The sequence below is a fragment of the Entelurus aequoreus genome, linkage group LG02, assembly GCF_033978785.1.
Source record: "Entelurus aequoreus isolate RoL-2023_Sb linkage group LG02, RoL_Eaeq_v1.1, whole genome shotgun sequence".
In the NCBI taxonomy this organism is placed as follows: domain Eukaryota; kingdom Metazoa; phylum Chordata; class Actinopteri; order Syngnathiformes; family Syngnathidae; genus Entelurus; species Entelurus aequoreus.
In genome coordinates, this window is record NC_084732.1 from 71,280,330 (window position 1) to 71,299,296 (window position 18,967).

General features: G+C 37.6%; 1 protein-coding gene across 1 annotated transcript in view; it reads left to right on the top strand.

The window, feature by feature from the left end:
* The first annotated feature begins 3,272 nt into the window (after positions 1–3,272).
* LOC133638803 (mothers against decapentaplegic homolog 3) overlaps positions 3,273–18,967 on the top strand; it is a 57,092-nt gene continuing 41,397 nt past the window's right edge. The window contains exon 1 of the mRNA XM_062031777.1: positions 3,273–3,657. Within this exon, the coding sequence (XP_061887761.1) occupies positions 3,455–3,657 (203 nt within the window). The 5' untranslated portion in view covers positions 3,273–3,454. The remainder of the gene's footprint in view (positions 3,658–18,967) is intronic.

Sequence of the window (18,967 nt, forward strand, 5' to 3'; positions counted from 1 at the left end):
GTCTGCGTATTTAAAGTTACTTGCTCTCCATGTCGTCCGGATTTGATACATTTTTATTAATTACACTCATTAAATGATGAATCAAAGCAAAGAATATATAATATACACTACCGTTCAAAAGTTTGGGGTCACATTGAAATGTCCTTATTTTTGAAGGAAAAGCACTGTACTTTTCAATGAAGATAACTTTAAACTAGTCTTAACTTTAAAGAAATACACTCTATACATTGCTAATGTGGTAAATGACTATTCTAGCTGCAAATGTCTGGTTTTTGGTGCAATATCTACATAGGTGTATAGAGGCCCATTTCCAGCAACTATCACTCCAGTGTTCTAATGGTACAATGTGTTTGCTCATTGGCTCAGAAGGCTAATTGATGATTAGAAAACCCTTGTGCAATCATGTTCACACATCTGAAAACAGTTTAGCTCGTTACAGAAGCTACAAAACTGACCTTCCTTTGAGCAGATTGAGTTTCTGGAGCATCACATTTGTGGGGTTAATTAAACGCTCAAAATGGCCAGAAAAAGAGAACTTTCATCTGAAACTCGACAGTCTATTCTTGTTCTTAGAAATGAAGGCTATTCCACAAAATTGTTTGAGTGACCCCAAACTTTTGAACGGTAGTGTAAACCAAAGCTTCTTTCTAATCGATTCATCGTTGCAGCCCTTGTAGTAGTTTTTGCTTTTGTTGACATTATTTTGCACTCTTGCAAACAACGGCAGATTGCAAAATCGAATAAGGGGATCATTGTGTTATTTTGTTGCTATTGTTTTATTTTCTCATATTGTTAAAGGGGACCTAATATGCAAAACCAACTTTTCTTAACTCTGGTACCTGTTTTTGGATATTTGGGATCTGCATAAGTCCCAAAAATGTCAAATCAAACTATAGAGCCATGGCGGAGATATTTTTTTCAACAATCTTGCTTTCCTCCATATGGCCTTAAAACGAGCCGTTTGGAATTTTTCCCCATTAGTGATGTTTTTCCCAACTGTGACATCAGCGGATATCAAATTTTTTTGGTAGAAATGTACCCAAAGTGCGTTGCGCGAGTCCGCCATTGTAGTCCGCGCTGTAGTCAATAAAGTCCTACTTTTACTTTATCCTCTTGTTGTGGGGCAGAGTGGCTCGTACATGCACATGCATCCGCCACTGTTGACATTTCTAATACAAATTAGCGTATAGTTCGAACTTGTCAGTGGACTCGCTATTGAAGCGCTTAAAAACTACAACATGGATGACGGGAAAAGGCGCTGTCGAAATAAATAAGACCGCCTACAATACGGCGACGGTCAGAAAGCAGCCTGAAAATGGTCTATAAAAACAAAATCTACTCAAAACGTTGATACAAAAAAACCCCTCCATCACATGTTATGTATACCAGTGCCTCTTGACCATAGGGTGGGACCCATTGTTGGGCCGCCAAAAATATCTGTTTCCCAGCTGTTGCCCGTAGAGGTACTCGGTTGTAATACACTTTCCAACCACTTATGGCAGTAATGACAATGTCAAACAAACAGAAAGTCATAGAACAGTTTCTTAAGCACAAAAAATATCATTAAAGTGGTGAAGCTGTATTTTCATTTGCACTTACATTTTATTGACAGTTTAGTTAAGAAAACATAACCATTATTGATTTAGTTAATTTATTTTAGCACAAAATGATATTATTTAAATGTAGTTATTAGGGGTGTGGGAAAAAATCAATTTGAATTTGAATCGCGATTCTCACGTTGTGCAATTCAGAATCGATTCTCATTTAAAAAAAATCGATTTAATTTTTTTTTATTGATTTTTAAAAAAATTATTTTTATTTTTTATTGATTTATTTTTTTAATTAATCAATCCAACAAAACAATACACAGCAATACCATAACAATGCAATCCAATTCCAAAACCAAAACCGACCCAGCAACACTCAGAACTGCAATAAACAGAGCAATTGAGAGGAGACACAAACACGACACAGAACAAACCAAAAGTAGTGAAACAAAAATGAATATTATCAACAACAGTATCAATATTAGTTACAATGTCAACATAGCAGTGATTAAAAATCCCTCATTGACATTATCATTAGACATTTATAAAAATAAAAAAATAAAATAACAATAGTGTCACAGTGGCTTACACTTGCATCGCATCTCATAAGCTTGACAACACACTGTGTCCAATATTTTCACAAAGATAAAATAAGTCATATTTTTGGTTCATTTAATAGTTAAAACAAATTTACATTATTGCAATCAGTTGATAAAACATTGTCCTTCACAATTATAAAAGTTTTTTACAAAAATCTACTACTCTGCTTCCATGTCAGCAGATTGGGGTAGATCCTGCTGAAATCCTATGTATTGAATGAATAGACAATCGTTTTGAATCGGGAAAAAATTGTTTTTGAATCGAGAATGGTGTTAAATTGAAAAAAAAATCTATTTTCAATTGAATCGTGACCCCAAGAATCGATATTGAATCGAATCGTGGGACACCCAAAGATTCACAGCCCTAGTAGTTATCATCAGTTATTTATGAAACCCTTCTTATTCAGTATATTTGGTTAGGACTTATTATTCTAACCAGCCTGACATAAGCCTAAGGTTTGTGTGTTAAATAAATAATTATCATTGTGATTAAAACATGCTTTCATATCATTCAACACAGTGTTAAACTGTAAGTAGGTTAGATATAATTATTTAATACGATTAAAATTAAGAGTAGGATTACTAATTCAGTGTTAATATTTGAGTGGATCCTGACCCCCTCTGGAGTGGAAAAGTTGAGCCCTAAGGTCAAAAAGGTTAAGAGCTCCTGTTGTAGACCACAAGGAAGTGTTTTCAATGTAAAAAAAAAAAGTATAATATGACCCATTGAAAATAATGTAATGTTATGTTTTTTCAACAAATTAAAGGCAAAATCAATTAAGGGTATTGAAAATGTTAATGTAAAAATTATCATTTTTGGATCGACCCAGAAATGTGCAGTATCGTCAACCGCAAAGCAAATTTCACCCAGCGCCGCGGATGACTCTGAACTTTAAAAAACTATGCCGATTTAAGCGATTAGACCCAGACCGGGGCACACAATTTTTGAAACAAAAACTATTTGAAGTTATTTTACGTTTGCGAATGTGTATGCCTAATTTGGGAGTGACACGTGTTGTTTCTGCTGAAAATAACTAATTAAGTGTAGCTCGGGACTAGGTTTCTTGGCGGAGGGGCACTAATTCCACAGCCTGCCATCGCCGAGTAGTTCGCTGTTGAGCTTCAGTCAGGCGGACTTCAGTTCACCGCGACTACAACATTTCACTCTGGCATGCGACTCTTTCACCGTAATAACATACAAATATCCACTCAATAACAACTACAACTGTCGGCTTTTTTTTTTTTTAATCCAGCGGGCGACACTTGTGGACACTGGAAGGACTCAACGGTACCCTTTAAAAAAAGAAAATGTCAATTTTGCCTTTCACTCCCCCCATAGTCAAGAGACTTCTGGGCTGGAAGAAGGGAGAGCAGAACGGCCAAGAGGAGAAGTGGTGCGAGAAAGCCGTGAAAAGTCTTGTGAAGAAGCTGAAGAAGACGGGGCAACTGGACGAGCTGGAGAAAGCCATCACCACCCAGAACATCAACACCAAATGCATCACTATTCCAAGGTAAGTTCATGGTTAGCACTGACTAGCTATAGCTATTACGGATAGGTTAATTACAAATGTGTGTAACTTTCTTATGTATCTCATGCTATATAAATAATAATAATAATCAGGCTATGGTAATAATTGCTAATGTAAGTCAGTGTTATCAAAAACATACTTGATGCAAACATATGTCGGGCTTCCTACGGCCATGCAATGCTGTGCTGCAGAGTACAGTTGAACCGAGGACGTGTTATATATGCAGCCTGTGCATTGACACATGCGATGCATAAATGGAGCCCAAGTTAGTTATATAACTTGTCCTTAATCTGCTCCGCTTTCTGGCGCTACAGTATGTGCCAGTGCTGTAACTCAGCCCAGGACTGACCTCGTCTCTTCCCAGAGCTAAGGGCATCTAAGGGGGCGTTCACACTGAGAAAATACAAATAAATAATAATAATAATGATAGTAAGAGCAAAAATAAAAATGCACATCAAATATATAAATACATAAATATACACTACCGTTCAAAAGTTTGGGGTCACCCAAACAATTTTGTGGAATAGCCTTCATTTCTAAGAACAAGAATAGACTGTCGAGTTTCAGATGAAAGTTCTTTTTTTCTGGCCATTTTGAGCGTTTAATTGACCCCACAAATGTGATGCTCCAGAAACTCAATCTGCTCAAAGGAAGGTGAAGTGGTGAAGTGAAGTGAATTACATTTATATAGCGCTTTTTCTCAAGTGACTCAAAGCGCTTTACATAGTGAAACCCAATATCTAAGTTACATTCAAACCAGTGTGGGTGGCACTGGGAGCAGGTGGGTAAAGTGTCTTGCCCAAGGACACAACGGCAGTGACTAGGATGGCGGAAGCGGGGATCGAACCTGCAACCCTCAAGTTGCTGGCACGGCCGCTCTACCAACCGAGCTATACCGCCCCAGTCAGTTTTGTAGCTTCTGTAACGAGCTAAACTGTTTTCAGATGTGTGAACATGATTGCACAAGGGTTTTCTAATCATCAATTAGCCTTCTGAGCCAATGAGCAAACACATTGTACCATTAGAACACTGGAGTGATAGTTGCTGAAAATGGGCCTCTATACACCTATGTAGATATTGCACCAAAAACCAGACATTTGCAGCTAGAATAGTCATTTACCACATTAGCAATGTATAGAGTGTATTTCTTTAAAGTTAAGACTAGTTTAAAGTTATCTTCATTGAAAAGTACAGTGCCTTTCCTTCAAAAATAAGAACATTTCTATGTGACCCCAAACTTTTGAACGGTAGTGTATATTGTTGGTCACTTTAGTGCAGAGTAGTGTTGTCCCGATACCTATATTTTAGTACTGGTACCAAAATGTATTTCGATACTTTTCTGTATTTTTCTGAATAAGGGGGACCACAAAAAATGGCATTATTGGCTTTATTTTAACAACAAATCTTAAGGTACATTAAACATACACTACAATCCAAAGGTTTGGACACACCTTCTCCTCATTCAATGCGTTTTCTTTATTTTCATGACTATTTACATTGAAGATTGTCACTGAAGGCATCAAAACTATGAATGAACACGTGGAGTTATGTACTTAACAAAAAAAAGGTGAAATAACTGAAAACATGTTTTATATTCTAGTTCCTTCAAAATAGCCACACTTTGCTCTAGTTACTGCTTTGCACGATACGAAGGTCCTGGGTTCGATCCTGCGCTGTGGATCTTTCTGTGTGGAGTTTGCATGTTCTCCCCGCGACTGCGTGGGTTCGCTCCGGGTACTCAGGCTTCCTCCCACCTCCAAAGACATGCACCTGGGGATAGGTTGATTGGCCCTAGTGTGTGAATGTGAGTGTGAATGTTGTCTATCTGTCTGTGTTGGCCCTGCGATGAGGTGGCGACTTGTCCAGGTTCTACCCTGCCTTCCACCCAAAGGGACAAGCGGTAGAAAAATGGATGGATGGACACTCTTGCCATTCTCTCGATGAGCTTCAAGCACACCTGTGAAGTGAAAACCATTTCGGGTGACTACCTCTTGAAGCTCATCAAGAGAATGCCAAGAGTGTGCGAAAAAGTAATCAGAGCAAAGAGTGGCTATTTTGAAGAAACTAGAATATAAAACATGTTTTTAATTTTAATTTTAATCACTTTTTTTTGTTAAGTACATAACTCCACATGTGTTCATTCATAGTTTAGATGCCTTCAGTAGTCATGAAAATAAAGAAAACGCATTGAATGAGAAGGTGTGTCCAAACTTTTGACCTGTACTGTATGTTTCTTATTGCAATCGAAGAACAATTTTGTCCTTAAATAAAATAGTGAACATACTCGACAACTTGTCTTTGAGTAGTAAGTAAGCAAACAAAGACTCATAATTAGTCAGCTGACGTATGCAGTAACATTTTGTGTCATTTCTCATTCTATTTTGTCAAAATTATGAGGGACAAGCTGCAAAAAATTATTATTAATCCTCTTGTTCATTTACTATTAATATCTGGTTACTTTCTCTTTTAACATGTTCTATCTACACTGATGTTAAAATGTAATAATCACTTATTCTTCTGTTGTTTGGATACTTTACATTAGTTTTGGATGATACCACAAATTTAGGTATCGATCCGATACCAAGTAGTTACAGGATCATACCTTGGTCATATTCAAAGTCCTCACATGTCCAGGGACGTATTTCCTGAGTTTATAAACATAATATACATTTTTAAAAAAGGAAAAAAGATTTTGTGATGATAAAAAATATAGATGTAATCATAGTAGTATCGACTACATACACTATTGTACTTGGTGTCATTACAGTGGATGTTAGGTGTTGATCCACCCATGGCATTTGTTTATATTCAGGCTGCTAGCTTGCTGTTAGCGGTTAGCTATTGTATCCTACTACGGTGTGTAGTGAAGCATGTTTAGCTATTCCTCGTCCTGCAGCGATGATACTTGTAAGAAACTTACTTTATTTGTCGCCATGGAGGCAAGGATTAGTGATTTAGATTTAGCTAAAGCACGTTCGCTGCTTGCTAGCTAGCCATGTCTTAAAGCACCTCTTCCTGAGGGGGTTGGTTGTCCCCCACATCTGCGGTCTTCTCCAAGGTTTCTCATTGTCCCATTGGGTTGAGTTTTTCCTTGCCCTAATGTGGGATTTGAACCGAGAATGTCGTTGTGGCTTGTACAGCCCTTTGAGACACTCGTGATATAGGGCTATATAAATAAACATTCATTGATTGATTGATACTGACCTCTTTCAATCTTACACAATTATTGATGGCATGTCCGCAAGGCTAACTAGTCTATGCATGCTATTTGCACTAATTAAAGGAACTTTATTATTTACAGTTAGGATCTTTGTGTTTCACGATTAAAATTGTTGTTTGGCCCGTGACCCATTTGCACATTTTCACTTTGGCCCTGGGAGGCAAGAGTTTGGGCACACTTGACAAAGACCCTCTGGATTTTGCGGTAGGTGACTGTTCAATTGTAGTAGAAAAGTTGCAAGTTTTCCTCCAACCACATTTTCATTACATTATACAGGTGAAACTAAAAAATAATATCATGTAAAAGTTCATTAATATCAGCAATTCAACTTAAAATGTGAAATTAACATGTGATATTAACTCTATAATTTTGATGATCATGGCTTACAGTTTAAAAAAACCAAACACATTTTCTAAGATTTTTAATTCAAAGTTTTCATAAGCTGTTAGCCATAATTATTCAAAATATATCAAAAGCAGGCCTAAACTATCTTTAGTTCAAAAACAACATTCACAAGATCGTATGATTTTTTTTTCTATGGGAGATTTTTTACCAGCTGAGATGTAGCGAAGAGGATATAGATTCCTGGAGGTGTGCTGCAAGGAGACGGCATCTTTGACAAATTCACAAAACTGTAATGAGCAACAGGGTACCATTGGGATTTTTGCTATGCATTGCCTGGTTAAGGTAGCATTCGGTGACATCATATCCTCTGTTTTGGTCCGCTCAGGACTAGAGTTCGCTGGGAGGTAGACCAAGATACATCTCTTTCGAGGGCCACCTGTTTTGGTGCAGTCTCTTTGGTCCTTAGCTTTGTTTACAGACTAGAGTTTGGTCAAGAGTTTTTGTTCATTTCATTGTGGCAGACTGCTAATTGTTCGCCCTCGACCATAAACACATTATGATGGGATTTCCTGTGAATGTAGCTTTTTGTTACAACTCCGTACAGTAGATGGCATCATAACTCTGCTTTTTAGGGGGCCTCATATAACAACTATTGCGTGGCTTTCCTACTATAAATAGACAAAAGTTCAAATCCAGAAAACGGCGTACGCAAGTAAACATTTGAATGTATTAAAGTGTTCGCAGGCACAAATCCAAGCACATTTCTTTGTTACATCGCAATCAACTTGAAATAGGAGACCATGCCGCTTTTGAATATGCAAACCTTATTTAAAGTAGCCATGTGCTTGAGCTGGGCACGGTCTGACCAATCACAAGTCAGTAGGAGGCGCTTGTTTCTTGTGTTTCCAGTGAATGGCAGATCGATTGCTCATATGTCACTGATGGGCACATCAATCAGTCTAAGGAGTAAAAGTTGGCACTTTTTAATGTGAACTGTTACCCAGCATCACCTTTGTGTGTTGCTAAAGTATCCACAACCTGTAGATATGTCCGTACGGCAGCTCTTGATACAGCCCTACTTTGCCGTGAAAAAGGGCGTACAGCCGGTTTTTGTGCATAAGCAAGCTTGGTACATGAGGCCCATGGTCTGCCAAGTCTGCATGGGAGATCATGTTTCCAACTTAGCGACTTTGTTGCTGTATTCAGCAAGTATTCAGACCCCTTTAAACTAATTTAAAAAAAAAAAAAGTGAATAACAAAGGCTCTTATTGGACAAATTTGGACACTATCTAAGCAACAGAAAAAAGCTTTTTTGACATATTTTTCTTTTCATGTTTTTTGCCCTATTTTTTTCGTTCATAAAAAATAGTTGGTCAGAATCAGAATCATCTTCATTGGCCAAGTATGTAACCAAACACACAAGGAATTTGACTTGGTACTGTGCTTTCTTTGTTCAATGCAAGAACCAAGGAAAAACGCAACAACAAGCAAAGCGCACACTTGCAGAACAAACAGACTCTAGTCCATTGTTTACCCGGACCCAAAAAGTGTGATGGCACCCTGACACAGCAAGCAGCTCTAATCGTCTGCATTTTAATCACTGCGGAGGTGCTGAGTACAGGTGCGAGACAGCAGCACTGACTGTGTCTGTCAAAAGACTGCTCACAACCCATAAATGCAATTATTATATCCAATAATTAAATCATTAATATAATATTACAGGTTTAGTGAGTACATGCTGTTGTTTTTGTAGCGTGGGGTTGCAGCCCTGTAATCAGGATAAGACGATAATATAGTAAAATACTTTTTTAACACACTCAATCATCTAAATGATGTCTGCAACATTGTCAATTTATGAATGTACAACTGTTTGTTTATGTAAAACTGTTTATTTTGTTGACCACTGACCGAAAAAAAAAATAAACTAAAAAAAAACAACAACAAAAAAAACTAAATGTGTATCATTTCTGACACTTGGAGTAGTTGCACAACTGTGTACTTAGTGTAGTTAAGAATTTAGTTTTTTGTACAGCGTTCAATAATAATGATTTAAATATATGGGGGCATTTTGTTTATGGTTTTGGTATAATGCAGGTTTATACCGCATTGCTTTTATTTTGAAGCTTACCCTGCACTGACCATGAAAATGTCAGTGCAGAGTAAGCTGTGTAAATCTACAGTAGTTATGTTGCTGTTGTCGTTTTATGCACTTTAGCGACAATGGCAAAGTTGACAAAGACGAGTCTCAAATATTTTGTCGAAAAAAGCAGTCGACCCTGTATGTCGATGTCAATTTAAGCACGCACATTTTGGTTATAAGAGGACTAGGAAGTGATGAATTAGTCAACATAAATTAAGCCTGATTTACCACTCTAACTAGATATCTGTATGTCAAATATAGACATTTTTATCTGCGTTTTCGACATTACTGGTTGATCTCGGAACGTAACTGTTTGAAGATGGGTGTCCTGATACAATCTTTTCACTTGCAATATGATACTGATATTGCAGCCTTGAGTATTGGCCAATATAGATATAAATCCGATTCGATATCTGGACAAGTAATACATACTTGTTGTCTTGTGTTACTTATTTTATAGTCGGGATCTCTGCAGGTTTTAACAAGTCATATTTTAGGCTTTTTAAGACACTTAAGACACACTATATAAATACAATTTAAGGCCAATTTTACATCCATACTGGCAAAAAAAAGTACAAAAACATCAAATAAAATAGTTTTTCTTCATCTCATCATTTTTACTTCTGTTTTAAATTTTATTTTTTAGTCTGTCCTTTGCCTTTATTTCTTTGTGGTGTACAGCCCTTTATTTTTCAACTGTGGTTGTTTTTAAAGGGCTTTATAAATAAAGTTGGTATGGTATGGTATGGTATCTCGGTAAAGGAAAGAAAATAGTTTTTTCTGCATCTCGGTAAAGGAAAGAAAATGCAAAACCTAATGTGGGGGGCACTTTAACACATTTTGTGCATTACAAGTGCTGAAACCGATACAATGCAGGTCAAGAATACTGTATTATAGGCTTTGTAGGCGATATATCGGTTAGTGCGTGTGCCTCACAATACGAAGGTCCTGGGTTCGATTCTGGGCTCGGATCTTTCTGAGTGGAGTTTGCGTTCTCCCCGTGACAGCGTGGGTTCCCTCCGGGTACTCCGGCTTCCTCCCACCTTCAAAGACATGCACCTTGGAATGGATAGATTGGCAACACTAAATTGGCCCTAGTGTGTGAATGTGACTGTGAATGTTGTCTGTCTATCTGTGTTGGCCCTGCGATGAGGTGGCAACTTGTCCAGGGTGTACCCCGCCTTCCGCCCGAATGCAGCTGAGATAGGCTCCAGCACCGCCCGCGACCCCGAACGGGACAAGCGGTAGAAAATGGATGGATGGATATTCAAGTTTTTTGTTGTAGATGTTTAAAAAAAAAATTAAAATCATGCAAAACCAAATTTTCTTACCTATTGGTACCTGTTTTTGTGTATTTGGGATCTGCATAGGAACCAAAAATTTGAAATCAAACCAAAGAGACATGGCGGAGTTATTTAAAAAACAATCTTGCCTTCCTTCATACGTCCTCTAAACAAGTCGTTTGAATTTGCCCAATTTGTGACGTTTTTTCTAATGGTAACGTCAGCGGATATCTCCATATATGGTAAAGTTTTACCTGAAGACCTTTGCGAGAGTCCGCTATTGTAGCCCGACGTAGTCAATAAGCTCCTTCTTTTTCTCTATCCTCTTGTTGCGGGGCAGACTGGCTCGTACTTTTGTGTTCATCGTAGTTAGTGTAGTAGTGTAGTTGGTGTTCTTCCTAGTGGTATTCAAGATTGCAATAACATAATTTCACTATTACCTGCCCACAAAATAAAGTGATTAATGTACACACAGATGACTCAGCAGCAAGGGTCAATATCTTGATCTAGGTTATTCAACAGTTGGGGACTGAATCAGCAAACTTCAACTCACCAGTCTTTTATCAGGGCGAGTATATGCCACCGTATTGTTTAAAAGCAAGAGCCCTGAACTCCACAAAGCGTGAAATAGTTTTAAGTAACACATACAAGTTATAATTTAGATTCAATCACATAGCTAAAACTGAAGAGCACACAGGGCACTCCCAGATTCTTGATTGTCACAAGTGTGCATATCACAGCTCGTACTGGCTCGGCCCAGCAGCATTAACATTTAAGCCTACCCGGAAATTTGTACAATGTTTGCCATGATCCAGGTTTCATATTTCCCACCACTAATGCAGAGGGGAAGACTGGAGAGCGCATTAAGATGACCCAGGATCAGAATTGGCTGTCAGTGTGGCCTAACAGTGTCCCATTGAGAGCTGTTGCTTCTATTAATTCTCCTGTGTCCCGGCATGCTGAGAGCAGCTGCCTGCGTGTTCAGGCCTGTCCATGTTGAGGTCAGCTACTCTCTGACACTTGAACTTCATGACAAGGCTTAGCTACTGCAGCAGTAGGCATGGAAGGCAGTGGCTACACCTGCTCGTGGAGTAAATACAGCTGTCGCATTGGCAGGGTATTTTCTTGTATTGACAATCACATTTCTAGTTTTGAACATAATTCATTTTGGAAAGTTAGTCGACCTATGATTTGGTCCAATTAAAAATCTCGGTGTGCCGCCACAAATACATTTTGATCGCTACCGATTCATTGCTGCCTGTTTGCCTTTGCTCATGAACACATACCTCACGTGGTCTGCCAGAAAATAAGAAGACTAAGCAGGAGGGATTAGTGTAAAAAACCTTGTAGCTACGAAAGGGCGATTTGGCCTACCATCTATATTGCGATATATACTGCTGCCTCCTGCGATAATAATATATTATTTAGTATATTAATGATAATGGAAGCATTTCAAAACAGGTTATTCTGCATTGAAAAAACTATGAAAACAAGTGGTAGATGAAAGCGCATTTGTAGTTCTAAACATATTTGTTTTGCTGTTTAGGATTTTATTCACTTTTTGTAAAAGTGTCATGGCCAATTCTGCAAATTTGACAATTGCGTCTTTATGTCATCACCACACAAGCCACCACCGACACTAAAAAAATACAGTCCTGTGGGAAACAATACTTTACTTTTACAGTGCAATCATTTTCCTACAATAAAATAAATTAATCATCATAAAACTATATATTACTGTACTTTATTTAAGCCGTGTTTTGTAAATAATAGACAAGAAGAAACGATATAAGTGTAAAAGAAACATAACCCCCTGTAATTTAAAACTAAAAAAGCGATACACTGTTCACTAGAGGTGCAAAGATTAGTCGACGTTGTCGACACTAAAATTGGTTGCTGACAATTATATTTGTCGACAATAGTCGTGACGTCATCACTCGTGTTTTTCTAGGCAGGATTGGGTCACTCGCAAAAAAGTTGCCAGTGATAATATGTGCAGTTTGAGGATATTTCCTCTTATTCTTGTTAAAAACATGAATGCTTGTTCATTTTGCAAAGCGGGCCTTGTTTTCATGGCAGTACATCTGTGATACGCGAGCATTTAAAGCAGAGGCATGATGTCAGACATTTGGAGGGAGGATGCGGTCTCAACCTCGGTAAGAGTGTTAGGTTCTACCTTGCTCGCTAGCAAACAAGAGTGAGATGAAGTTGTGTGAAAAATAACTCTAATTTTAGCCAAAGTCAGCCAGCTAAACTTTGTCTACATCAATTCAAGTACGTTTTAGGCAGCATCAATTTGCAATGCCAAAAAATAAGGCACTTTTAACAAATGCGAACCCAAACACAAACACACAGAGAGAGACTGACAGGCACCAATGCTGAGAGGTATCATAAGATTAAACATACAATCTATTAAATAGCCAACATTTCAATAATTAATCATACATAGAATTCCACACATTAAGCCTATTAGAGTGGTAAAACTGCCAATAGTTAATCAATAGTCAATATACCAGTGTACAGCTTTTTAAACATCACAAAATGCTTTTCTTTTTAAGGAAGTTAGATTTTGTGTTTTGTTGTTTGTTTTCATTGCTGCTATTTTAACAGTTTTTAAAAAAATACATAAACAAGGTTTTAGATCACACTTTTCTTGTCGGCACGCATGAAATAATTAAGAAATGATGCCCCCCAATAACGGCAGAGAGAAGTACCTTTAATTTCACTATAATATTTTGCTAAATTTTCACTTTAAAATAAACACACTACCCTTTAATTCCCGTTCTTAAATTGGAACTAACACCATTTTACCGTCTGTTGGGTTTGGCCTCTCACCTCGGCAGGGCTGCAGCTCTGCTCTCCCCTTAGGTTACTGTGGTTTGACAAGGAGTGGTCATTTTCTGAAGCTCAATAAACACTAAGTGCCTGATTATAAGACCTTTGTCCACATTCAGCACTGAGTCAGTCAACTAGTATGAGGATGTTATTGTAAGGACTTACCCTCTGTCCCATTTCTCTCCCTGTTTCCACTTAATTTTCAGTTCACATGAACCAACAAGAGCTCTTCATAAACTGTTTACTAAAAATGAGTCACGCCATAAGGTACAAACAAAACGTTTATTGCAAAAATTGCAAAGCTCAGTTGCTCCTTTTAACAAACTTTGCAAAACATTTGTGTTCATCTTTGTGATCAAAATATTTGTAACACTCATAGTTTTTCATGTTATATTAAATGTTATTTGCCTGTCTGGCACAAATTAGATTACATTTGTGTTTTTAAGTTTTAAAGCTATATCAATACTTTTAGGATATTCAGTTTGTATTACAAGGCAGGAGGAATATTTGGACATTTGAAGTTTTGTTGAATAGTGGTGTTGATGACTTATATTTTCAGGACCTAAATAAGATAGTGGTCTTGCACACATGTATCTACAATAGGCTGTAAAGATGCGTACCAATGGCTGATGGTTGTATTTTACTGAATAGTCATAGTGCAAGGACTTCTTGTTGAGTTGTTTAACAAATTCTAATGTAAAATCATAACTTAATTATGTACTTTAACAGAATTTTTAAGCCGGGTTGACCACTTAGCGTACTTTGAAAGGGACATAAACATTGCATCATCTGGAAAACACAAGTTGCAAATTGAATGGAAGAAAACCTGTGTGTTGACTGAATCCTTTCACTGAGCCATGAAGGGTAGATTCTTGTGTTGTACCTGCCTCAACTCATCTGACTTTGGGTCAACTACATAATACCTATATTTTGTATCTCTCTGCAATGGATCATCTTGCTCTATTATGAATATCTAATTAAATACATAATTGACATAATTGTGTTGCACAACATGAATAATACCTGTTGGACAACAACTCTACTTTCCACATTAAAAGGGTGTGAAAATTGAGCTTTGAGTGTTAAACTTCACACCCTGAAAAATTGTCAACAATCCATTACTTTTTGAAATTGGCCTAATTTACAAGTATCTTGTGACAAAAAGATGATTATATTATACATTTAGCACACTTCATTGTGGTTTAGACAGTGGCGGACCATGTGTTTCCCACTTAGGTCTTCAGTGATGTCCGACTTCAATGATTACCTCTCAAAATACCATCATTTATGTCACCACATGACCATTGCTCGAGAAATACTATACAGAAACACAATTACGCACTAGTGGGCATTGAATCACCACTAACAGTGTACATAACGGGTTATTTTCTGGCGCATTTAAAAATCAATAAACCCGCATCAGCAATTAAAACATACCTTATGTGGTACTGTCAAAATTAAAATTGCAAAACACATATTAAACGTGAAAAAAAAATAAAAATAAAATATCTGAACTCATAATCTGTAGCACCCATTCAAGCTTCCAGGGTTGGCTGACATTGTCTCACAAGATGTAGTTTCTCTTTAAATATCCTTCTTGAAAATGGCCTTGGGAAAATGGGATGTCTTTGTTTCAACCTAGCCAAACATAAATCTTTTCGAGGTTAAAACAATAAATCACCACAGCATGTGTAAATTCCTGATTTTAAACTAACTACATATCACATTGGCTTATGTGCGTTCAATAATCTTTATATGAAGCATCCTGTGCAGCATTGTGGTTGAAGGTCTTCCGCTCTCATTCATTTCAATCCCTTGCGTAGCTGCTCGTCAAGTCGCATACCTCAGTCATCTGTGACAGTATTTTGTGAAGTCTGTGAACGTATGTTGTATGAGTGACACTAAAGTCACTTAAGTCAATAAGGTGCGGTTGCATGCTCAGGCTCTAATGAATTGCAGCAAGCAATGCTTTTTGATCATACTAGGACCTATCGGAAGGCGTGGGCTGCTGTTTGTTTTGTGGTTACCACTGGGGGCGGAGGGTTAAGGACACAGCTCAGCCTCGACTTTGCTATTGCTGTGTATCCGACTATCTGCGGGGCGGGGTGAGGGTGGGGCGGCACGATTACTAGACAACAGACCTACCTTTGTGTTTCACTGGGTGCTGATCTACCACTGGGCATGTGTGGGAAATCAATCAACTAGACATGACGTAGCATGGTTTAAAAAATCAGGAGGAATCTTCTTTACTGCCACAGGTATTTTAATGTTTTAATGTCAACAATTATTTAGGCTTGTTAATATTTATTTACAGGTGATTAACCTATAATTATAATAATAATATAATTAACATTCCACCAGACAATTGAGGGACAGCGGAGCTCATACTCCAACAGGCTCCTTCAGCTCCGTTCCCACACTGTGTGATTCAAGAACTCCTTCATTCCGCACTCCATCCAGCTGTATAATCACTCGCCATACAGCAATAGATGATATTTGTCTATTACCTGACTGCTTCTATGACAGCTACCTCTCTTTGTTTATAATGTATATTTTCTGCTGGATCTACTCTTTATTTTATGCTGCCCTTTTTTGCTACAGCTGTTACATATACTGTAATATTGTACATTGTAATTGGATTTGTAATATATTGTACATATTATATAATAATATAATATAATATATCAGTATATATTATATACTGTATATATAATATGCTAATATTACATATATGTTATATTTATATTGCTAATATGGTACATTTTTAGTCTACTCTATACCTTTTGTTTTAGCCCTTGTGTGCATTATCCTTTCCACCCTTATCCTTTCCATCCTTTGTAACTGAGCTACTGTGTGGAACAATTTCCCTTGTGGATCATTAAAGATTGTCTAAGTCTAATTTACTTTTTGATTGTTAATATTTTCAACCTGTTATACATCAGGCTGCATGCAACTATAACTGTTTTGATAGCTGACTGGTCATTTAGAATTGCAGAAACCAGTAGTTCATAGTCCTCAGTTAACAGATTGAACACGTTTTATGGTGTTTTCAACTAATACTGTTACTAACCATTCCAACAGTTATAAAGATATACAAACCCCGTTTCCATATGAGTTGGGAAATTGTGTTAGATGTAAATATAAACGGAATACAATGATTTGCAAATCCTTTTCAACCCATATTAAATTGAATGCACTACAAAGACAAGATATTTGATGTTCAAACTCATAAACTTTATTTATTTTTTTGCAAATAATTATTAACTTAGAATTTCATGGCTGAAACACGTCCCAAAGTAGTTGGGAAAGGGCATGTTCACCACTGTGTTACATGGCCTTTCCTTTTAACAACACTCAGTAAACGTTTGGGAACTGAGGCGACACATTTTTTAAGCTTCTCAGGTGGAATTATTTCCCATTCTTGCTTGATGTACAGCTTAAGTTGGTCTCCGTTGTGGTATTTTAGGCTTCATAATGCGCCACACATTTTCAATGGGAGACAGGTCTGGACTACAGGCAGGCCAGTCTAGTACCGGCACTCTTTTACTATGAAGCCACGTTGATGTAACACGTGGCTTGGCATTGTCTTGCTGAAATAAGCAGGGGCGTCCATGGTAACGTGCTTGGATGGCAACATATGTTGCTCCAAAACCTGTATGTACCTTTCAGCATTAATGGCGCCTTCACAGATGTGTAAGTTACCCATGTCTTGGGCACTAATACACCCCCATACCATCACAGATGCTGGCTTTTCAACTTTGCGCCTTTAACAATCCGGATGGTTCTTTTCCCCTTTGGTTTGGAGGACACAACGTCCACAGTTTCCAAAAACAATTTGAAATGTGGACTCGTCAGACCACAGAACACTTTTCCACTTTGTATCAGTCCATCTTAGATGAGCTCAGGCCCAGCGAAACCGACGGCGTTTCTGGGTGTTGTTGATAAACGGTTTTCGCCTTGCATCGGAGAGTTTGAACTTGCACTTACAGATGTAGCGACCAACTGTACTTACTGACAGTGGGTTTCTGAAGTGTTCCTGAGCCCATGTGGTCATATCCTTTACACACTGATGTCGCTTGTTGATGCAGTACAGCCTGAGGGATCGAAGGTCACGGGTTTAGCTGCTTACGTGCAGTGATTTCTCCAGATTCTCTGAACCCTTTGATGATATTACAGACCGTAGATGGTGAAATCCCTAAATTCCTTGCAATAGCTGGTTGAGAAAGGTTTTTCTTAAACTTTTCAACAATTTGCTCACGCATTTGTTGACAAAGTGGTGACCCTCGCCCCATCCTTGTTTGTGAATGACTGAGCATTTCATGGAGTCTACTTTTATACCCAATCATGGCACCCACCTGTTCCCAATTTGCCTGTTCACCTGTGGGATGTTCCAAATAAGTGTTTGATGAGCATTCCTCAACTTTATCAGTATTTATTGCCACCTTTCCTAACTTCTTTGTCACGTGTTGCTGGCATCAAATTCTAAAGTTAATGATTATTTGCAAAAAATTTTTTTTTATCAGTTTGAACATCAAATATGTTTTTTTTGTAGCATATTCAACTGAATATGGGTTGAAAATGATTTGCATATCATTGTATTCCGTTTATATTTACATCTAACACAATTTCCCAACTCATATGGAAACGGGGTTTGTATTTCATTGAACATTGCTGGCAGGCAAAAAGCAAGTGGAAGTTTGCCTCGGCTAATGATACATTTTGCTGGACGATATCCCAAGAATAATTGCAGATAAACAATGTTATTGTCAGGGTTATTTTAAGAATATCAGCATTATTTTGAGACAAAATTAAGCCCTAATGTATAAAATAATAATAATACAAGTATTCATTTCAAACGCAGTAAACTTTAATTTATCATTAGTATTTTAAACATTGTAATTAGAATGTCAAGAACTTTTAATTATCCTAAGTAAACAAACAATATAAATAAAATTGACGTACAAGATCTGTTTGCATAAATAGCACTTAAATAATTATTCAACATCTTGAAGTACAGTTTTTGTCTAATGGTTTGTTTTGTTGTTGCTATCACTTTCCAACGATTGGACATACTTGCTTGTTTGTGCCTGTTGATGGGCGGCTGGACATTTGGCTTTGCAATCATCTTTTATGTGTGCGTGCGTAAGTTAGCGTCCCGCCTCTGCCTGCCAAGACAAAGATTGTGGATGATAAGACTGGACTGACAAGAGGATTCACTCTGTTCATTTCTTTCTTTCTATTGAATAAACACGCTCAGTTTACTGAGAGCGATGCACAGAGTAACCCGCTTGTACCCTGTTTGAAAGTCTGACACGAAGAAAACAAACACGCATGGACATGGCAATTTGTTGATGCATTTTTATTTATCATTCGATTATTTGATTATTGGCCAAGGGCCCAAGTGAAAGTAGTATCAGCAGGGAGTAAAAAAGTAAAAAGCATACATACAGGTACACCAGTGATATACAA